The 24349-nt window shown below is 45.3% G+C and overlaps 1 protein-coding gene across 2 annotated transcripts in view; it reads right to left on the bottom strand.

Moving 5' to 3' along the window:
- Positions 1–24349, bottom strand: part of LOC306935900 (R3H domain-containing protein 1-like) — a 69794-nt gene that overhangs the window by 9934 nt on the left and 35511 nt on the right. For both annotated transcript variants that reach the window (XM_079519220.1, XM_079519221.1), the window contains 5 exons: positions 22814–23092; positions 22060–22183; positions 12111–12268; positions 11027–11181; positions 7415–7518 (listed from right to left, as the gene is read on the bottom strand). In XM_079519220.1, the coding sequence (XP_079375346.1) occupies positions 7415–7518; positions 11027–11181; positions 12111–12268; positions 22060–22183; positions 22814–23092 (820 nt within the window). The remainder of the gene's footprint in view (positions 1–7414; positions 7519–11026; positions 11182–12110; positions 12269–22059; positions 22184–22813; positions 23093–24349) is intronic.

Genomic DNA, 24349 nt, shown 5'->3' with positions numbered 1-24349 from the left:
TTTTATTATCATTATTTTAATTTGTACTGTACACACACACACACACACACACACACACACACACACACACACACACACACACACACACACACACACACACACACACACACACACACACACACACACACACACACACACACACACACACACACACACACACACACACACACACACACACACACACACACACACACACACACACACACACACACACACCCCCCTATGCATTTTTTTCATGCATCTGTATTAGGTACTGTATATAGAATTGATCAGTGGCGTGCACAGACATTTAGAGGGGCAGGTGCTCAAGTGGAAAAAAGGGCACTTTGTGCAGGGCGTGGAACCGGCCGGTTGCCTTAATAGTGTGAGATTTATAGATTGTGGGGCCTAAATAATATATTAGAAGCTTTTTATCAAGAATTGATCAATGTCACCATGGTCCACATACTGTACAGTGTAACTGTACAAAATAAGAAAAAAGGGCACATTGCCAAAAGGGCAGGGGGTGCTCTAGCACCCCCTAGTGTCTATCTGTGCACGCCACTGGATTTGATGCATACAATAACAGTTTTAACAACTTTACATGATCTGGCACCACACTAATTTAGAACAAACACTAGCGGAAAGTATACCCGATCTGCTACTTAATCGTTCATCTTTAGCAGGCCATAATGTATGCATTACTATTTTGCATTCTCCATCAGAATGCCCTAAAACCCTTTAGAAACGGTGCACATTTTGTCTACCACCACCACCACAAATCTTTGGTAAACAATGTGAATATGAAATAGCCTTTAGGATGTGTGTCTGTGTCGTGATTCTATTCCAGTGTCTAGTTTGAGTGACTTGTTTTCTTATAATCTTTTCTTTTTATGTAACTGCTTAACCCATTTTGGACTGAGGTCGATTAAAAAAAAGGCTTCTAAATCCTATCATCTTTCTGAAAAACCCATGTTTCTATGTCAGTGGTGCTCAACCTTTTTCATGTCAAGGACCCCCAGAATTATCTCTATTGGGCCACGGACCCCCATCTCAAAATATGTAGTTCCAGGGACCCCCCCAGAAGCAAATATTTTAGTTAAAAATGTTCGCTCTGAAATATATATAAGATTTGCAGCACCATTTTCACGACTTTTGGCGCGCTATGAGCTTGTAGATCTGCTATTTTTCAATAGCTAAAGTATAACATAATAATGCTTTAAAACACCAAAAGGGGTTCCCGTCCAAAATGGCTTAATGGCAGTTTCTCCCCCCCCCCCCCCCCCCTTTTTCTCAAGGCCTTCTTGTTAGTCTGAAAGATCAGTACACCAAGTTCAAAAGCAAAGCCTCTGCTTTTCCCCGAGCAGAGAGAATGGAACCAGGATGAGGGGCTTCCTCTGGCACACCAACGGTTTACTTTGAGCAAGAAAATAATAATTACATTTAAAGCTAAGCTCTTCTGTAATAAGCCCAAGCGCAGATCCATAAAAATCCCCCCCGACCTTTACTGTTGGGCAAACACATTTAATTGGATGCTTGGCGGCGCAGTTTCTCCTGCCGCAATTATTAAGTATTAATGCCATGGCTGTCCTTGAAAAAAGGCTGGCCTGCAGTCCCTCCCAAACAGACTCGAATAACGTGTGTGTGCTTCTACAAACACCTTGTTTATACAGAGGGATTTAAGCCATTCTGTACGGGAACCCCCTTTTGGTGTTTTAAAGCATTATGTTATACTTTTGCTATTGAAAAATAGCAGATCTACAAGCTCGTAGCGCGCCACCGAGTGCCGCGCTACGAGCTTGTAAGGTCTGCTATTTTAGAAAAATCGTGAAAATGTGGCGCAAATCTTGTGAAATCTAAAAATATATATTCTTTCAGAGCGAACGTTTTTACTGAAATCATTGCTTCCGGGGGGGGTCCCTGGAACATCATATTTTCAGATGGGGGTCCGTCGACAAATACAGATAATTCTGGGGGTCCTTGACATGAAATATTGAGCACCACTGATATAGAAACAGTTATTTCAGAAAACCCAAAATTCCGATGCCCCCAGGCCTTAATGTGTTAATGACCAGCAGCGCCGTGCACGGCAAGGGGATTGAATGTAATAACTGTGGCATGGCATCGCATATAGAATGAGCTGGAAAACACTCTGTGGTGATGAGAACACTTGAACGTGTTCGATCCAGTGTTATCCAGTGATAATGATGAACTTGAATATGTCTCCAGGGGGAAACATGTTGGATTTCATATGTTGTGTAACTGTTATTTTCCTTAACCACTTCCATCCCTGGCTGGCACACCGATTGTGGGCAAACTGGGCATGTCATTATAGTTGAAAATGTCCCAAATGGTTAGCTTTTTTCTTTTCTTTTTAACCCATTTTGGGCGGGAACCCCTTTTGTTGTTAGCATTATGTTATGCTTTAGCTATTGGAAAATAGCAGATCTACGCTATGAGCTTGTAGGTCTGCTATTTTTGAAAAATACGTGAAAATGTAGTGCAAAGCTCTGAATATATATTCTTTCAGAGCCAACGTTTTTAACTCAAATCTTTGCTTCTGGGGGGGGGGGGGGGTCCCTGGAACAACATGCTGTATTTTCAGATGGGGGGGGGGGTCGGTGGCCAAATACAGATAATTTTTGAGGGTACGCTTGAGAACGACATTTTGTAGAATCGTCCTCTGGGTCTAAATGGGTTAATTTACGGGGAAAAAAAACACAAGAAGTTAGAATATGGAGTTAGGGTTTCTAGACTTTCTACCCGACAACAACAACAGCAACAACAACAACACACAAGGTTGTACAGAATGAACCTCACAAATCCTTTCACCAACGTCTCATTCACCTTCCTAGCCAAGCTCACGTGAGCTTGGAGAGGGGCTATTTTTTGGGGGCAAAGAGATGTGGTGTAAAGTGGGGGGGGGGGGGGGGGGGGGGAGAGCAGACCAAGTACAGAGCCTGGTTTAGCGGCAAATTAACCCATTCTGACCTGAGATCAGATTCTATAAATGTCTTCTACATCCTGACAGTTTTCTGAAAGCTATGTTTCTATGTCAGTCGTTCTTCGATCTTTCAAAAATAGCAGACCTACAAGCTCGTAGCGCGCCACTCGGTGGCGCGCTACGAGCTTGTAGATCTGCTATTTTTCAATAGCTAAAGCATGACATAATGCTAACACCAAAAGGGGTTCCCGCCCAAAATGGGTTAAAGGGAGAAGTGACGTTAACCCATTTAGAACCTGAGGACGATTCTACAAAATGTCTTCTAAATACTGACAGTTTTCTGAAAAACCCTATGTTTCTGTCAGTGGTTCTCAAACATTTTCATGTCAAGGACCCCCAAAATTATATGTAATTGGCCGCCGACCCCCATCTGAAAGTATGTTGTTCCAGGGACCCCCCACAGAAGCAAAGATTTGAGTTAAAAACATTGGCTCTGAATGAATATATATATATTCAAAGCTTTGCACCACATTTTCACGATTTTTCAAAAATAGCAGACCTACAAGCTTGTAGCGCGGCACTCGGTGCCACGCTATGAGCTTGTAGATCTGCTATTTTTCAATAGCTAAAGTATAACATACTGCTTAAAACACCAAAAGGGGTTCCCGCCCAGAATGGGTTAAACAGTAGAGAACATATAATCCCATATAACACCCCCCCCCCGCCCCCCCCCTTTTTTCCCCTCACTGTATTTATTTCTTTTCCCTTTTTACCTCCTTTTTGATTAATTCCTGTTCTGTCTATAGAAGTGTCTATTTGTACGTCTCTAAATGTTTTGATGATTTGAACATGGTGGACCCTGTTGGAAACAAGTGTAATGCTTAATTGGGTCGTCCACTCACAGTTAACAGCCTTTGTATTGAGTTTGTGCTTGAAATGTACTGTAATTCTGCAAACTGTTAATAAATTCTTCAATCAATCAATCAATCAATCAAACAGCCCCACAGACACCAGAACCCGTTCCAACGAACCCAAAATAGAAATGTGGCCAATTCTTTTCACTTGGTATTAATCCCTGCATGAAATTGAAAACATTCCGACCACCTGCTTTTAGAAAAGAGCAATCTAATTTTCGACATTTCCTTTTCCTGCTATAATTAGTTATTTGAGGAGCGAAGACGCGACGAAGCAAAGATCATCAGGGAGCGATCGGCGGGGGTCTCGATCTACGGGGGTCTCGCCACCAGAGGAGATTCACATTACCGACGGCGACATAAAACGGGCAAATTAGAATCACGAGAACCTCCACGAAGTCTCTTCTCCCTCCAAGATGTGGCCATAACTGGCAACAAAGTGGCAGAGGAATTACTTTTTAACCCATTTTGACCTGAGATCAGATTCTAAAAATGTCTTCTAAATCCTGACAGTTTTCTGAAAAAGCTATGTTTCTATGTCAGTCGTTCTTCGATTTTTCAAAAATAGCAGACCTACAAGCTCGTAGCGCGCCACTCGGTGGCGCGCTATGAGCTTGTAGATCTGCTATTTTTCAATAGCTAAAGCATAACATAATGCTAACGCCAAAAGGGGTTCCCGCCCAAAATGGGTTAATTACCACCCCCATATCTATTGGATAATTAGGTCGTTAGGGCGGGAGAGTGTAATTTCAATTAGAACTAGGCTGAACAAGCGGAGGCTGATGATGGGATGATGGCGTCCTGATGCTGGAGGGTTTAGCGGGGCTGGCGGCTGACAAGCAGACGCCGCCGTCGCCATGACTACCTTTTTCTTCCCTTTGTCGTCTGAACCCGTGTTATAGTCTTGGCCTCGGAGATGAGAGCGCTGCCCCCCCCCCCCCCCCCTCGTCCACATCCACACAGACGCCCCCATGAATCGATTCAATCCATTTTGATTTGCCGGAGAATTTCAGCGCAAAGTAATTTGTCCTGCCGACACCCCCGTCCTTTGTCTAGCCCATTCTGGGCGGGAACCCCCTTTTGGTGTTTTAAACTAAGCACTTTAGCTATTGAAAAATAGCAGATCTACAAGCTCATAGCGCGCCACCGAGTGGCGCGCTACGAGCTTGTAGGTCTGCTATTTTTGAAAAATCGTAAAAATGCGGCACAGATCTTTGAATATGTATTCTTTCAGAGCGAATGTTTTTTTGTTATTTTGACGTCAGCCTAAACGGGCTAATGCAATCTAATTCCAGGGTTAGGTAGAGACGATCTTCCTCCCTTTCTTGAGGTGAGCGGAGCAGAAGTGTGGGTGGAATTACAGACGGAGAGCGTTGGGAGCTAAAACGGCGGAATGAAGAGGCGAGCCGCGTTGGAGCTGCAGCTATCGATTTTCTTCTTAGCCATCAATTACTTTTCCGATGAAACGATTAGCACGTTGTGTTTTAAGACAAGTGGCAGTGTGACCCTGTCAATCTGTGGGAAATATCCTGGGAGTACTCGCTGGTGGTTTCGGATTTATTAACCCATTCTGGGCGGGAACCCCTTTTGGTGTTTTAAACATTGTTATAATTTAGCTATTGAAAAATAGCAGATCTACAAGCTCATAGCGCGCCACCGAGTGGCGCGCTACGAGCTTGTATGTCTGCTATTTTTGAAAAATCGTGAAAATATTTATTTCAGAAAACTGGAGGATTTAGAAGATTTTTTTTTAAATTTCGAGGTCAGACCAAAATGGGTTAAACAGTTGAGCCATATTTTACACTTCTTTGTACAATGGCGTCATGCGAAAATAGCAGATCTACAAGCTCACAAACACATCGTTTTGTGAGGTTGTTGTCGCCAAGGCTGAAACTGGTTATAAATCAGGAGCACGGAGCACGTCGTTTAAAAAATCAAAAACCGAATCTCATCTCATCCGTTTGCATTTGTATTCTATACATCCTTGCTGTGGGACAGAAACATCTTATTTCCACACTTTTCATGTTTTTCCCCCCGTAAATTAACCCATTTTGACCTGAGATCAGATTCTAAAAATGTCTTCTACATCCTGACAGTTTTCTGAAAAAGCTATGTTTCTATGTCAGTGGTTCTTCGATTTTTCTAAAATAGCAGACCTACAAGCTCATAGCGCACCACTCGGTGCCGCGCTATGAGCTTGTAGATCTGCTATTTTTCAATAGCTAAAGCATAACATAATGCTAACACCAAAAGGGGTTCCCGCCCAAAATGGGTTAATGTCCTACTTGATCATACTACAGCGTCAGCTTCACGCAAAAGCATCAAAAGTAGCAGATCTGCAAGCTCTAAACGCTGAGTGAAGCGACCCATCTTGAGCTTGTAGATCTGCTGCCAGATGTTTTATTGTGTTTTATTATTTGAATCCCGAAAAGTAACAGTTCTGGAGGACATAGGAGGTTTCCACCCGACGATATGCAAGTTAACCAATTTAGACCTGGGAACGATTCTACAAATGTCTTCTAAATCCTGACAGTTTTCTTGAAAAAAGCTATGTTTCTATGTCAGTGGTTCTCAAACATTTTCATGTCAAGGATCCCCAAAAATATATGTAATTGGCCACCGACCACCATCTGGAAATATATTGTTCCAGGGACCCCCAGAAGCAAAGATTTGAGTTAAAAACGTTCGCTTTGAAAGAATATGTTCAAAGATTTGCAACACATTTTCACGATTTTTCAAAAAAAAATAGCAGACCTACAAGCTCATAGCGCGGCACCGCGATATGACCTTGTAGATCTGCTGCCAGTGTTTTATTATTTGAATGCCGAAAAGTAACAGTTCTGGACGACATAGGAGGTTTCCACCCGAGGATATGCAAGTTAACCAATTTAGACCTGGGAACGATTCTACAAATGTCTTCTAAATCATGACAGTTTTCTTGAAAAAGCTATGTTTCTATGTCAGTGGTTCTCAAACATTTTCATGTCAAGGACCCCCAAAAATATATGTAATTGGCCACCGACCACCATCTGGAAATATATTGTTCCAAGAACCCCCCCCAGAAGCAAAGATTTGAGTTAAAAACGTTCGCTTTGAAAGAATAATGTTCAAAGATTTGCAACACATTTTCACGATTTTTCAAAAAAAGTAGCAGACCTACAAGCTCATAGCGCGGCACCACGCTATGAGCTTGTAGATCTGCTATTTGTCAATAGCTAAAGCATGACACAATGCTTTAAACACCAAAAGGGGTTCCCGTACAGAATGGATTAAAAAAAAAAACATCTAGAAAAGGGCTTCAGTTGTTGTTGCGATTATTAGCAACAAGGAGCTCACCTCCAACAAACCAACCAAGCAACAAAAAAAAAATGCTGTGGGGCTTTGCTTTGCTCGACTCCCTCATCGAGAGCTATTGATTTAGCTTTTGGTCGGTGTAGCCTCTACAGTAATGGACCGGGGGGTGTGGGGGGTGTCCACAGTACCTGAGCACTGCTGTGCAGGGATCTGCTGGGAGTTACAGGGCAAGGACGGCGTTGTGTGTGTGTGTGTGTGTGTGTGGGGGGGGGGGTCACAGTACCTGAGCACTGCTGTGCGGGGATCTGCTGGGAGTTACAGGGCGAGGACGGACGCGGGAACTGCATCTGCTCCGACCCGGGAGGGGGAAGGAACCCCACGGAGGAGCTGAAGAACAGAAGAACAAGAAGAAGCACAACTTCAACACAAAGCTATTTTAGGAAGACACACCATGCCGATTGGAGCCACTAGAGGGCAGCATGGTACACAAACGCTACAAATGGGTCTCCTAGGTGGGAGCGGCCGGCATCAATCAGGCAAAAATCTCGCAAACGTGCTAGGTTTACTGGAGCGATATTTTTAAGGTTCCCTGTGTTCAGAGACCTACACCAGCAGGCCTGCTTCCCTCCCTGTGTTCAGAGACCTACACCAGCAGGCCTGCTTCCCTCCCTCCCTGTATTCAGAGACCTACACCAGCAGGCCTGCTTCCCTCCCTGTGTTCAGAGACCTACACCAGCAGGCCTGCTTCCCTCCCTGTGTTCAGAGACCTACACCAGGAGGCCTGCTTCCCTCCTCCCTGTGTTCAGAGACCTACACCAGCAGGCCTGCTTCCCTCCTCCCTGTATTCAGAGACCTACACCAGCAGGCCTGCTTCCCTCCTCCCTGTATTCAGAGACCTACACCAGCAGGCCTGCTTCCCTCCTCCCTGTATTCAGAGACCTACACCAGCAGGCCTGCTTCCCTCCCTGTGTTCAGAGACCTACACCAGCAGGCCTGCTTCCCTCCCTCCCTGTATTCAGAGACCTACACCAGCAGGCCTGCTTCCTTCCCTCCCTGTATTCAGAGACCTACACCAGCAGGCCTGCTTCCTTCCCTCCCTGTATTCAGAGACCTACACCAGCAGGCCTGCTTCCCTCCCTGTGTTCAGAGACCTACACCAGCAGGCCTGCTTCCTTCCCTCCCTGTGTTCAGAGACCTACACCAGCAGGCCTGCTTCCTTCCCTCCCTGTGTTCAGAGACCTACACCAGCAGGCCTGCTTCCCTCCCTGTGTTCAGAGACCTACACCAGCAGGCCTGCTTCCCTCCCTGTGTTCAGAGACCTACACCAGCAGGCCTGCTTCCCTCCCTGTGTTCAGAGACCTACACCAGCAGGCCTGCTTCCCTCCCTGTGTTCAGAGACCTACACCAGCAGGCCTGCTTCCCTCCCTCCCTGTGTTCAGAGACCTACACCAGCAGGCCTGCTTCCCTCCCTGTGTTCAGAGACCTACACCAGCAGGCCTGCTTCCCTCCTTGTGTTCAGAGACCTACACCAGCAGGCCTGCTTCCCTCCCTGTGTTCAGAGACCTACACCAGCAGGCCTGCTTCCCTCCCTGTGTTCAGAGACCTACACCAGCAGGCCTGCTTCCCTCCCTCCATGTGTTCAGAGACCTACACCAGCAGGCCTGCTTCCCTCCCTGTATTCAGAGACCTACACCAGCAGGCCTGCTTCCCTCCCTCCCTGTGTTCAGAGACCTACACCAGCAGGCCTGCTTCCCTCCCTCCCTGTGTTCAGCATTCAAGCTCATTGGCCTAAAATGGGCTAAATTATCCAAGTGGAACACAGTGTACACGGGGGATCGATAGCCTGTATTACATTAGAAGGCAATAAATATCCTCATCACATGGTAGTGGGGGGGGGGGGGGGGGGGGATGTTGCCTGCTGGGTCTGGGGGTGGGAGCAGGGGGGGTGGGGGGGGGAAGTCACCACGGACCTCATTTTCAGCCAAATCAAAACAAATCAAGGGCAATGAGCATTTATCATTGCGGGGCCCCTTCGGTAACCAAATTGCCGGCGTGCCACTTTCGGTTTTTCTCTCCCCTCCCCCCCCTTGCTTTCGAGGGGCTACTGCTGCTCCTCCATCCTGATTTAACCCGTTTTGGACTGAGGTTGATTAAAAAAAAAAGACTTCTAAATCCTGACAGTTTTCTGAAAAACCTTATGTTTTCTGTATCAGTGGTGCTCAATATTTCATGTCAAGGACCCCGAAAACTATATGTAATATGCCTCCGCCCCCCCATCTGAAAATATGTTGTTCCAGGGACCTCCTCCCCAGAAGCAAAGATTTGAGTTAAAATGTCCACTCTGTAATAATATATATTCAAAGATTTGAGGCCACATTTCTCGCAATTTCTCGAAAATAGCAGACCTACAAGCTCGTAGCATGAGCTTGTAGATCTGCTATTTTTCAATAGCTAAAGTATAACATAATGCTAACACCAAAAGGGGTTCCCGCCCAGGATGGGTTAATAAGGATATAAGCAGAACGATGGGGGCGATGCGTCAGCCCCCAAAGCACCGAGGCAGCAGCTGCAGACAGGCGGCGGCGAGCGGGCCGGGCAGAGAGAGAGAGAGAGAGAGGCGAGAGAGAGACCCTGAGGAATAGCAGCAGAGCGTCGGTCGTCGGCACAGCGGCCAACATGAAGGATGGTTGTAGAGAGAGAGAGACGCTCACCACACGGGACCCGCACTGTTATATTAAGACTCACTGGATATCTGGCCTTATAAATCATCTTGAAGTTGGCCTACTAAAAAAGAGGCCCCTGGAGGGGGTTGGGGGGGGGGGGGGGGGGTGGGTATGGGGGGGGTCTTTCAAAGTGACCCTTTCCTTCCCATCCGCAGGTTCCCACAGAGGTGACAGCAGCAGCAGCGACAGCAGCAGCAGCAGCAGCAGCAGCAGACTGATGATCGGGTTGGGGGCGAGTCTAGTTTTATGGTCTGAACTTGACAAACTTTGTGATGTTGTGAAAACAACTTCTGGGGGCAGAACGTGTGTGTGTAAATGGTAAATAAAAATGGTAAATGGTGCATTTATATAGCGCCTTTATCCAAGGCGCTTTACATAGATTGTGCATTACATTCACCCATTCACACACACATTCATACACCGATTGCGGCGGAAGCCATGCAACGTACCAACCAGCACATCGGGAGCAATTTGGGGTTCAGTGTCTTGCCCAAGGACACTTCGACATGTAGACAGGAGGAGCCGGGATTCAAACCGCCGACCCATGGTGAGTCAGTGTGGTAAGTCAGTGTAACCAACCAACTGCTGGTTCCTCCTCCGCTCCGCAACGATTACCTGCCTGCCCGACCCGGGTATAGCTCAAGAGTCGGTAGAGCATTTGTCTTTGCATCAATCGCAATCAAACGGTTCTGGGTTCAATCACCGGGCACCTACAGTACAACTCTTCGGCATGCGAGGAACCCGGCTTGGGCTTAAACTACGTTGTGTGGTGGTTAGTACCGGGGCACGCTCAATCTCGGCAATCCACGTCCCGGCGGGAGGGGGGGGTCTAGCAAACCAGGTCTAGATGTCCTGGTTTGCTGGTACTGTACCTACAATAAATTGTCCTGACCTACTTACTTATGCAGTTAAACCCATTCTGGGCGGGAACCCCTTTTGGTCTTTTAAGCATTATGTTACACTTTAGCTATTGAAAAATAGCAGATCTACCAGCTCATAGCGCGGTGCCGCACTATGAGCTTGTAGATCTGCTATTTTTGAAAAATCGTAAAAATGCGGCACAAATCTTTGAATATATATTCTTTCAGAGCGAACGTTTTATTTTATTTTGACGTCAGGCCTAAATGGGTTAAAACAAAGTTAGTTAGGCGTGTTCTTTTGGGCTACTGTACCTCATTGAGTTCTGTTGGTTGGGCGTGAGGACACTGTAGTAAACCTGGACCCCGGAGCCCGGCATGGGGCCCTGGTGGTTGGACTGGTTGGGGATGAGGATTGGCTGCTGATATGTCTGCTGTGGTACACCCTGGGACGCTTGAGGCATGGATACCTGGAGCCGACAACCAGAGACAACACATTAGGGCATTCACTTCTAGTCATTTTTACTAGTTGCCTAGTTTACTAGTAGACTAGTCGTTTAACTATTATGTAAAAAAATATATATATATATATATATATATATATATATTTTTTTTCTTTTCTTTTTCTTATTTTTTAAATAAATATTTGTACATTTAAAAACTGTGTACATTGGTGACTATAACTATAATCTACCTGATCTTGAGGCCTACAAAATCGGGAAAAAAACTTTTTTTATATTATTTTTTGATCAACTAGTCAACTAGTACCGACAAGGTCGACTAGTGGACTAGTAAACTAGTCGACTAGTTGCTTAATGCCCTAACACACATACTTGCTTTGTGACGACAGCCTAGAGACATACCCATACCGTTTTTTTCTTAAATAACTTAAATATACAAAAACACATACATTTCGATAATTGCATACTTGGAAACATTTAAACACTAATTGTGGAAATAGCTGATCTATAATTTGTGACACGTAAGCTTGTGAATCTGCCATTTCAGCTTTTTTCTTTTTAATGTAAGAACATTTTTCCACATGGAAACGATTACGACGATTATGACAACATAATAAAATTGCGATTATCTCAAATAATTGTTATTAACCCATTTTGGGCGGGAACCCCTTTTGGTGTTAGCATTATGTTATGCTTTAGCTATTGAAAAATAGCAGATCTACAAGCTCATAGCACGCCACCGAGTGGCGCGCTACGAGCTTGTAGGTCTGCTATTTTTGAAAAATCGAAGAACGACTGAAATAGAAACATAGCTTTTTCAGAAAACTCAGGATGTAGAAGACATTTTTTAGAATCTGATCTCAGGTCAAAATGGGTTAAGTGATTATGTAATAATTGTGAAGGCTATTAATTTATATTTCTAAGAGGAGAATACACACCTGATAGGATGGCATGGAGGAGTATTGGACCATCATGCCTTGCATCTGAGTTCCCATATTGCTATGCTGGCCGGTGACCATGTTCTGGTTCTGTGGCTGTTGGAGTCCTATCACGCTCTGATAGCTCTGCGCTTGATTTGGCATCACAGTTTGGTAACCTGGAGCACAGATGAAAAACATAAATAAACACAAAATAAATAAATAAAACACAAAATAAATAAAAGTCCATTCTTCAAAGCAAATGAGGCAGACATGAGTAATGATTTCAGATCACAAGAGACTCTGGTGTGGGTGAAAAGTAGATTTATGTGACGAAACGGTGGCGAGACGGTCAATTATTTTGATGAATTGAACATGGTGGAACCTCTTGTAAACAAGTGTAATGCTTAATTGGGTCGTCCACTCACAGTTAACAGTCTTTGTATTGAGTTTGTGCTTGAAATGTACTGTAATTCTGCAAACTGTTAATAAATATTTCAATCAATCAATCAATTCATTTGGAGTAATCAATGATTCAAGTCGACGTCGAAAGACGAGGAGGGCTGAATAAAACAGCCTCAAGTTGGTTCGCTTGCAAATGGTTTATCCCAAAGTATTGGTAGGAAATAAAACATTTAATGGAAATGGTTGTTAGTGGTTGAAGGACCCTTTGAAATATAATAACGGGTGGTTTTTCTTTCATTGCATAAAATGCACCTCCAGGGTCAAGGAAACCCAGCCTGTGCTTTGTGTGGAGAAAGGAAAGAAAGAAAAGCTTCAATGTGAGACGGAGGCTGGAGACGTGAGCTTGTCCGTTTCAAACCTGCCGCGACGCACGGTAAGCTCGTATAAATTGGCTCTTCTCAGCACGCGACTCCCTCCGTGCACAACCAACCAAGTATAAATGATGATTCAAGTTTCTTTATTATTAGGAAAAAGACCCCTCGAGATGTACCATCTGGTTTTCGAGGGGCTCCCAGGCAACACAGATACATGTAACAATCATTATTGTAAACAGTAAAACAAAACAAATTACATACAACTAACATGGACAGGACAAAACACATATGTGCACCTGATGTGGCTCTGCCCAAAAATCCAAACGTTTTGGGTGGAAGTGAAGAACGACATCTCTATTATAATAGGGCTAAGGATCGAACTAGATCTAGAATGTATCTTGGGTCTACACCCAACGACACCTGAATTAAATAGATTTAAGAGAATCCTGAGTATCCTACGGTACTGTGCTAGGTTGTCAATACTACAATGTTGGATTGAGGATGTTGTTCCATCTGTATCACGTTGGCTCCATAATGTTCTACAACTGCTCCCACTAGAACGGCTCACACATGTTCTCTATGGAGACACTAGAACGGCTCACACATGTTCTCTATGGAGACACTAGAACGGCTCACACATGTTCTCTATGGAGACACTAGAACGGCTCACACATGTTCTCTATGGAGACACTAGACCGGCTCACACATGTTCTCTATGGAGACACTAGAACGGCTCACACATGTTCTCTATGGAGACACTAGAACGGCTCACACATGTTCTCTATGGAGACACTAGAACGGCTCACACATGTTCTCTATGGAGACACTAGACCGGCTCACACATGTTCTCTATGGAGACACTAGAACGGCTCACACATGTTCTCTATGGAGACACTAGAACGGCTCACACATGTTCTCTATGGAGACACTAGAACGGCTCACACATGTTCTCTATGGAGACACTAGAACGGCTCACACATGTTCTCTATGGAGACACTAGAACGGCTCACACATGTTCTCTATGGAGACACTAGACCGGCTCACACATGTTCTCTATGGAGACACTAGACCGGCTCACACATGTTCTCTATGGAGACACTAGAACGGCTCACACATGTTCTCTATGGAGACACTAGAACGGCTCACACATGTTCTCTATGGAGACACTAGAACGGCTCACACATGTTCTCTATGGAGACACTAGACCGGCTCACACATGTTCTCTATGGAGACACTAGAACGGCTCACACATGTTCTCTATGGAGACACTAGAACGGCTCACACATGTTCTCTATGGAGACACTAGAACGGCTCACACATGTTCTCTATGGAGACACTAGAACGGCTCACACATGTTCTCTATGGAGACACTAGAACGGCTCACACATGTTCTCTATGGAGACACTAGACCGGCTCACACATGTTCTCTATGGAGACACTAGACCGGCTCACACATGTTCTCTATGGAGACACTAGAACGGCTCACACATGTTCTCTATGGAGACACTAGAACGGCTCACACATGTTCTCTATGGAGACACTAGAACGGCTCACACATGTTCTCTATGGAGACACTAGAACGGCTCACACATGTTCTCTATGGAGACACTAGAACGGCTCACACATGTTCTCTATGGAGACACTAGAACGGCTCACACATGTTCTCTATGGAGACACTAGAACGGCTCACACATGTTCTCTATGGAGACACTAGAACGGCTCACACATGTTCTCTATGGAGACACTAGAACGGCTCACACATGTTCTCTATGGAGACTCTAGAACGGCTCACACATGTTCTCTATGGAGACTCTAGAACGGCTCACACATGTTCTCTATGGAGACACTAGAACGGCTCACACATGTTCTCTATGGAGACACTAGAACGGCTCAACATGTTCTCTATGGAGACACTAGAACGGCTCACACATGTTCTCTATGGAGACAATAGAACGGCTCACACATGTTCTCTATGGAGACACTAGAACGCCTCACACATGTTCTCTATGGAGACACTAGAACGGCTCACACATGTTCTCTATGGAGACACTAGAACGCCTCACACATGTTCTCTATGGAGACACTAGAACGCCTCACACATGTTCTCTATGGAGACACTAGAACGGCTCACACATGTTCTCTATGGAGACACTAGAACGGCTCACACATGTTCTCTATGGAGACACTAGAACGCCTCACACATGTTCTCTATGGAGACACTAGAACGCCTCACACATGTTCTCTATGGAGACACTAGAACGGCTCACACATGTTCTCTATGGAGACACTAGAACGCCTCACACATGTTCTCTATGGAGACACTAGAACGGCTCACACATGTTCTCTATGGAGACACTAGAACGGCTCACACATGTTCTCTATGGAGACACTAGAACGGCTCACACATGTTCTCTATGGAGACACTAGAACGGCTCACACATGTTCTCCAAGGAGACACTAGAACGGCTCACACATGTTCTCTATGGAGACACTAGAACGGCTCACACATGTTCTCCAAGGAGACATGGGGGGATGTTTCTCAGTTTGGGGCCCAGTTGTGGAATACATGGGAGGAGAATACGCAGAAATATTATCAAGAGGTTTTGCAAATTAAGGAACTATTCCTATTAAGTACAAAGGTTTTATGATTTTGAAGACTATACAGGAATATATAAGTAGTAAGAAGATGATGTATGGACGTATGTATGTATAATGTATGTAGGTATGTCGGTGTCTATGTATATGTGAGTCATGTATCAGTTTGTGCAAAAATGAAAAATAAAATGATTGAAAGAAAGGACAGGACAAAACACTAAACATTGCAAAGCTTGAAAACCTTACAGCCTCATTACGGCATTGAATCCAATCATATACTGTAGCTTGAAAACCTTACAGCCTCATTACGGCATTGAATCCAATCATATACTGTAGCTTGAAAACCTTACAGCCTCATTACGGCATTGAATCCAATCATATACTGTAGCTTGAAAACCTTACAGCCTCATTACGGCATTGAATCCAATCATATACTGTAACACATTATGAAAATACTACGTCCTGTACAGTGAGTGCAAAAAATAAAATAACAAGTAAGACGCGCGAACGCGGGAAGCGAACGCAGCTCGTAAATTGCAATAACAACAATTAGAATAAATTACGTACTTTAAGGTTTTTTTTAAGTTCTATTTTTGTTTTTTTAAAGATTTTTTTAAGATTTTTTTTCAAGTTAAGTTTTTTTTAAAGTTTTTTCTTTTCAAGTTTGTTTTTAAGTTAAGTTTTTTTTTAAGTTAAGTTGTGTGTGTGTGTGTGTGTGTGTGTGTGTGTGTGTGTGTGTGAGTGTGTGTGTGTGTGCGTGCATGTGTGTTTTTGTGTGTGATACAGCTGCGCCCTCTGGTGGTGGGCGGGTGGTGTTACAGCGTGACACACAGACAGACAGACATGATCTGCTGGGTCTCATAGTAAATGCTCACTGCGTTCGCAATCACTGCGTTCGCAATCACTGCGTTCGCAATAATAGTAATACAAAATAATGAAATAAAGGAATAAACATGGTGATATAATGGCATATTTACCGAAAGCAAGAACATGAAACTTTGACGTAAGAAGACAGTGCACTTTTGAAAACTGGGAATGAGGGAGAAAGACGTTGGTGGGGAGACGCTTTGGGGGGGAGGGGGGGGGGTACGACAATTCTTCAATTTCTCCCGGTTTTTGGCCAGAGCGACAGTAATCAATTTGGCCCAAAGAGACCAGACGAGGAAGTGGGACAAAAGGAATGGACGGCCTCCGGGCAGGACGGAGACTATAGGCAGGGTTTATTTATAGTCGTCATTCTCTCACCTCCACTTAACCCATTTTGGGGCGGGAACCCCTTTTGGTGTTTTAAACATCTTATAATTTAGCTATTGAAAAATAGCAGATCTACAAGCTCATAGCGCGGCACCGAGTGGCGCGCTACGAGCTTGTAGGTCTGCTATTTTTGAAAAATCGTTATAATGTGGCGAAAATCATTGATTATATATTTCAGAGCGAATATTTTTAACTAAAATATTTGCTTCTGGGGGGGTCCCTGGAACTACATATTTTGAGATGGGGGTCCGTCCGTGGCCCAATAGAGATAATTCTGGGAGTCCTTGACATGAAAAGGTTGAGCACCACTGACACATAAACATGGGTTTTTCAGAAAAATGTTAGGATTTTGAAGCCTTTTTTTTTTTTAATCGACCTCAGTCCAAAATGGGTTAAGGAACCCGAGCATGAAGGGATGAAGCCAATATGAAATTAAACATGGTGTCTCTTCGCCCAACTGAGCACACGCATCATTTTGCAAGAGCAACAACTGACCAGGGTCCGTGAAAATAAAGCCCAAAAGAAACGACCCCGTTTTACCACTTCAGCCCCAATTTGAAATTAGCCGATCTACAAGCTCACAACACGTCGCCGTGCGGCGCGTTGTGAGCTTGTAGATCGGCTATTTTCAAAAATAATCTTGAAAGAAATGCAAAAATGCTGAATGTTTAGATGGGAGTCCTCAGTCAAATACTGTATACATATTAATTTGGGGGCTTTGAGAACCTCTGGTTTAAACATTAGGAAGCAAGCACAAATAATAAGCAACTACACTTCAGAACCTCCCTCCCCCTCCCCCTCCAGCAACTACCGATATTCACAAGCTACTTTACAGAAAAAGAAGCCCAAAGTCGCTTATAATGAGCAGACAATGTTCAAAAGAAGAGGTTGAAGTTGGGTGTTTGCAGTGTGCGCTGCCTGTCAGGGCCTTATAGGAGGTTGAAGTTGGGTGTTTGCAGTGTGCGCTGCCTGTCAGGGCCTTATAGGAGGTTGAAGTTGGGTGTTTGCAGTGTGCGCTGCCTGTCAGGGCCTTATAGGAGGTTGAAGTTGGGTGTTTGCAGTGTGCGCTGCCTGTCAGGGCCTTATAGGAGGTTGAAGTTGGGTGTTTGCAGTGTGCGCTGCCTGTCAGGGCCTTATAGGAGGTTGAAGTTGGGTGTTTGCAGTGTGCGCTGCCTGTCAGGGCCTTATAGGAGGTTGAAGTTGGGTGTTTGCAGTGTGCGCTGCCTGTCAGGGCCTTATAGGAGGTTGAAGGTGGGTGTTTTGCAGTGTGCGCTGCCTGTCAGGGCCTTATAGGAGGTTGAAGGTGGGTGTTTTGCAGTGTGCGCTGCCTGTCAGGGCCTTATAGGAGATACGATGAAACAGGCCTGTTGCACTGCTCCTTTTTTAACCCATTCTTGGCGGGAACCCCTTTTGGTGTTTTAAGCATTATGTTATACTTTAGCCATTGAAAAATAGCAGATCTACAAGCTCATAGTGGGACACTTGGTGCCGCGCTATGAGCTTGTAGATCTGCTATTTTTGAAAAATCTTGAAAATGTGGCGCGAATCTTTGAATATGTATTATTTCAGAGTGAACGTTTTTAACTCAAATCTTTGCTTCTGGGGGGGGGGTGGTCCCTGGAACTACATATTTTCAGATGGGGGTCGGTGGCCATGGTAGGTACTGTACATACATATTCAAGCAAAATAACGGGTGTACATTTAAAATAAGGCATGCTAGGCTAGGCCATTATTTTGCACATTCAAAAACACAAAGTACTGTAATAGAGGTACAAGTATTGATCAAGGGAACATTTTATTGAGGCTATAAGCAGATCACAACACAGAGTAAAGCACCAATGACAATCACAGCGGACGTTTTTAACTCAAATCTTTGCTTCTGGGGGGGGGACACAACATATTTTCAGATGGGGGGGTCAGCGGGCCTATTACATATAATCTTGGGGGTCCTCGACATGAAAATGTTTGAGAACAACTGACACAGAAACATGAGGTTTTTCATAACAAAACGGTCAGGGTTTAGAAGAAGGCATTTGTAGAATTGTCCTCAGGTGGGTCAAAAATGGGTTTTAATAACGTGAGGAGGAGGAGGAGTGAGGAGTAATGAGGGGCAAGAAAAGAGACCGGTTCACTGTGAGAATTATAGGCCTCTCAGACAGCGTTCCGGCCCCGTCTCCGGACTCTCTGCTTCCACGCCGCGGCCCGGCGGGCGAGAGGACACTAGTCTCTGGGGCTTTCTGCTTCCACGCCGCCGCCTGGGCGGGAGGCCACTCGTCTCCGGGCTCTCTGCTTCCACGCCGCGGGCCGGCGGGAGGCCATTCTTCTCCGGGCTCTCTGCTTCCACGCCGCGGCCCGGCGCCGGAAGCCACTCGTCGGAAGGAAGAAGTAGAGATGTATCCGATGCCACGTTTCCCTTCCCCCGATAACTCCCATAAATTCCCCACGACTTGCGGCATCGTCGGTCGATCATGTGGGGTCCCCAGGGGCCCATCAGGGTTCTTTGAAGGGGTGTAAAATGGACCTTTTACAGGTCTGGAAACTGGGTAATGGGGGTCCGTGAAATTAAAAGGTTTGAGACTGAGCCAAGTATTATTGTGATGACCCCCAAAACGAACCGGAAGCCAAATTGGCTAAGCTAACGTTGGCTAAGCTAACGTTGGCTACCGTCTTTTTATAAGTCATCCCAAGTGTTAACATTTGAACCGTGACGTAGAGACGATTTAATCCATTTATGCCTGACCTCAAAATAAAATAAAAAATCTTCTAAATCCTCCAGTTTTCGGAAATAAATATTTTCAAATTTTTTCAAAAATAGCAGACCTACAAGCTTGTAGTGCGCCACTTGGTGGCGCGCTATGAGCTTGTAGAGCTTGTAGGGGGAACCATTTGATGGACTGACCACAGCGGACGAGGGGGAACCATTTAATGGACGGACCACAGCGGACGAGGGGGAACCATTTGATGGACTGACCACAGCGGACGAGGGGGAACCATTTAATGGACGGACCACAGCGGACGAGGGGGAACCATTTAATGGACGGACCACAGCGGACGAGGGGGAACCATTTAATGGACGGACCACAGCGGACGAGGGGGAACCATTGAATGGACGGACCACAGCGGACGAGGGGGAACCATTTGATGGACTGACCACAGCGGACGAGGGGGAACCATTTGATGGACTGACCACAGCGGACGAGGGGGAACCATTTGATGGACTGACCACAGCGGACGAGGGGGAACCATTTGATGGACTGACCACAGCGGACGAGGGGGAACCATTTGATGGACTGACCACAGCGGACGAGGAGGAACCATTTGATGGACGGACCACAGCGGACGAGGGGGAACCATTTAATGGACGGACCACAGCGGACGAGGGGGAACCATTTAATGGACGGACCTCAGCCGAGCGTTACCTAGCGACGGAGACGCTGCTAGACGTGAAACTGAATTAATACAAAATAAACAAAAGTCATCAAAGTTGTCTTAGGCAGTGAGCGCCATTGGGGGAAAAAAGTCATAAGTCGACTTAAGAAAAGTTAAGAAAAGTCTGGGAACCACTATGCCATGCATTCATAGTGACACTCCACGAAACCCTTTTGGTGTTAGCATTATGCTATTGAAAAATAGCAGATCTACAAGCTCATAGCGCGCCACCGAGTGGCGCGCTACGAGCTTGTAGGTCTGCTATTTTTGAAAAATCGAAGAACGACTGACATAGAAACATAGCTTTTTCAGAAAACTGTCAGGATGTAGAAGACATTTTTAGAATCTGATCTCAGGTCAAAATGGGTTAAACCCTATAGAAATATATACACACACCAGTGGTCTTATCATATCAAGGCTCATTATTTATTCTGCGTTTGAGCCATGGATGGACCACCGTTTGATGAGATTTAGCCTCTCAGACCCAAAACTAAAGAATGTTCACATGTCCGTGCTGTGTTGATGTTGGTACGATAGGAGATAACAGGCAAACGATGACAATTCTTCTACATTCTCAAATTGTGTAGACTTCTTGTAAATTAACTTAAGCAGGCCTAATGCAGCTGTCTAAAGAGTTAAGTCTTAAGAAGACAAAAGAGTGGCCGCACACACCGATAGCTAAAGTGCCGATTATTTACTAGGATGCAGAGTCGGAACCAACGTTTCGGCAGTACAACTGCCTTCTTCAGGGGATAATGCAGATGTCTAACAATACTTCAACTCTTGAGTGTAAAATGAAACCAAATGGAGCCGTAAGGGTCCATTTTGCCACCCGCACTGTGGCAAAGAGAATGACAGATTAATGTAAAATGGCAGCCAGTTAAAAAGGTGAGAGAGAAAATGCAACATAATGGTTAAAGATCTGGGTGATGCAGAGCGTCTCGTCTCCCCAGACAGGTTTGGTGCATAGCCGTATATAGTTCTGCTGAGCGCGGCAGGGGAGGAAACAATGCTAATTGTGCATGTGATTGGGGACTGGGGTTATTGCGTGGGCTAGCAGGAGGCTAACACAATGGGGGACGGGGGGTTATTGCGTGGGCTAGCAGGAGGCTAACACAATGGGGGGCGGGGGGTTATTGTGTGGGCTAGCAGGAGGCTAACACAATGGGGGACGGGGGGTTATTGCGTGGGCTAGCAGGAGGCTAACACAATGGGGGACTGGGGTTATTGCGTGGCCTAGCAGGAGGCTAACACAATGGGGTACTGGGGTTATTGCGTGGGGTAGCATGAGGCTAACACAATGGGGGATGCGGGTTATTGCGTGGGCTAGCAGGAGGCTAACACGATGGGGGCGGGGGGGTATTGCGTGGCCTGGGACGAGGCTAACACAATGGGGGCCGATGCCGAAAAGAAAAGCCGCTATGCGCTGTAATTAGCTCCTAGGCTCTGCTCCTCCAGCCCTCGGGGGCGCCGCCTAATTTCCCTGCCGCAGTTCGCTCAAGATGAGCCCCATTGTGGACCTGCCATAAGAACGCAGAACACGGGGAAAATAAAAAGTGCTGAGTGCAACAGAAATAAATGTGGAGGAGGAGGGAGGGGGGATGGGGGGGAGAGAGAGCGGTAAGCAACTTCCCTCTGCCGTCGCAATCCATGCAAAACAAACAGAAACAAAGTAGTGATCACACAGATTGGAGGTGGAGGGGAAGAAGGTGCAGGCGTATTTAGACGCCCTGGTATCAACTAAATGAAACGGGAGTCGCTGACAAGCTGAACACATGCTGGGAAGATCTAATGCGTAACACCTGCTTTCATAAAACAATAAAAATGCTATAAAAGAAAAGAAAATGATTTGATGAGCTGCTGGCCCCAGCATTTATAGACTCTTTCTTTGCTCATATGTCTGGCTGTGTTACCTGTCTGTTGCGTGGGTGGGGGCATTGGCTGGCTCTGTGGGGCGGTGTACTGCACTGTGCCCACAGGGCGGTACTGCTGGTTGGAGAGGGGGTACTGGCCGGGCGCACAGTAGCAGGCTGGCATCTACACACACACACACGCACAGAGGTCGAAGCAAGCATACATAAATACATATAATTCTAGGGGTCCTTGACATGAAAATGTTTGAGAACCACTGACAGAAACAGAAAACTGCCATGATTTTGAAGACATTTTGTAGGAATCGAGCTCAGGTCTAAAATGGGCTGAAATTAGGGCTGTGAATCTTTGGGTGTCCCACGATTCGATTCGATTCTTGGGGTCACGATTCGATTCAACTCGATTCTCAATCCAAAAACGTTTAAAAAAAAAAAATCATACGCATTTTTTATTCCTGATTCAAAACGATTCTCTATTCAAAATGATTTTCGATTCAATACATAGGATTTCATCACAATCTACTCCAGTCTTGAACTGAAGTGACTACAGTAACTTGAAAATGACTGAAGACATGATGTTTACTGTGATTAGGGTGAGCTTACATTTCATATCACAAACACCATGTAGTGAAAACTCCTGTAACTGTAACCAGAATAAATTAAAAAATATATATTTTTTTATCGATTTTTGGAAATTATGAATCGATTTTGAATCGTTCAAAACGGGAATCGCGATTCTAATTCGAATCGATTTTTGACACCCCTAGCTGAAATAGTCACCAACACAGTTTCTGACCTGCTGCAGGGTCTGCTGCATGTAGGCCTGCTGCTGCTGCATGACTGGCTGGTTGACAGACGGAGGGGCCGGGGCCGGGTAGGCCTGGGGAGGGCCGGCGGGGACGGGCTGGGGGCCTACCGGGGGTCCCACCATGTAGCCGGCCTGCTGCGGAGGGGCCTGGAGCACCACGGAGGAGGGGTACATGGCAGTGTGGGCTTCCCCCCGGCCCTCCGCCGCCACCACCACCGCCTGCCGACCCAGGCTCAAGTGGTTGAACTGGACTCCCAGGCTGTCTTGCTGCACATTCATGGGGGTGGAGGGGGAAAAAAAGAAGAAAAATAAATATTATAAATATTATAAAATGAATAAACAATCACATTAATTATCCCATTCTGTACAGGAACCCCATTATGTTATACTTTAGCTATTGAAAAATAGCAGATCTACAAGATCATAGCGCGGCACCGAGTGCCGCGCTACAAGCTTGTAGGTCTGCTATTTTTGAAAAATCTTGAAAATGTGGCGCAAATCTTTGAATATATATTCTTTCAGAAAGTTTTTAACTCAAATCTTTGCTTCTGCATGGGAGCGGTCCCTGGGACAACATATTTTCAGATGGGGGTCGGCAGCCAAATACAGATAATTCTGGGGGTCTTTGCTCAAAAGGTTGAGCCACTGACATATAGAAACATAGGTTTTTCAGAAAACCTTTAGGATTTAGAAGACATTTTTTAAGTATCGTCCTCAAGTATCGTCCTCAACCTGTGTGCTATACTGATATATTTTTTTCTCATTTTTTTCCTGTCTTTCTTTGTTTTTGAAAATAGCCGATCTACATGCTCAAACATGATCGACGTGTCAATATCGTGAGCTTGTAGATCTGCCTTTTATTTTAAAAAACTAAAAGAAAGAAATTCAAAGAAATGTGATTATTTTGGGGGGGGGGGGGGGGTCGCTGCATGAAAAGCTTTAGAACCTCTGGTCTACTGTACAGTCATGTGTTCAACAGGCTGTTAAGAAGAACTTTCATGGCTGACCCCATTTTTAAAGCGCGGTTTACTTTCCTCACCGGGTGCTGGGAGGAGTGGCGAGGGACTTATTGCCGTTTCTATTCATAGAAAAAAAAATCTAATTCAACATCTGCCGCTGGATTAATTATTCAATACCGTCTTCTACAAATTTAAAACTTTAATCAGTCATTAACCCATTTTGGGCGGGAACCCGTTTTGGTGTTAGCATTATGCTATGCCTTAGCTATTGAAAAATAGCAGATCTACAAGCTCATAGCGCGCCACCGAGTGGCGCGCTACGAGCTTGTAGGTCTGCTATTTTTGAAAAATTGAAGAACTACTGACATAGAAACGTAGCTTTTTCAGAAAACTGTCAGGATGTAGAAGACATTTTTAGAATCTGATCTCAGGTCAAAATGTGTTAAGGGGATATTTATTAGGAGAGCGCACGTCAAAAGAAAAACACTAAAAGAGGGTTAGCGGAGCACTCGTTTTGCATCAATGGAGGGGAACAAGGGGCAGCAAAACACAACAAATGAAATGT

This window comes from Electrona antarctica (genome assembly GCF_951216825.1).
Source record: "Electrona antarctica genome assembly, chromosome: 13".
NCBI lineage: Eukaryota > Metazoa > Chordata > Actinopteri > Myctophiformes > Myctophidae > Electrona > Electrona antarctica.
The sequence above is the reverse complement of the archived record's forward strand: the minus strand, read 5'-3'. Positions and strand labels throughout refer to the sequence as shown.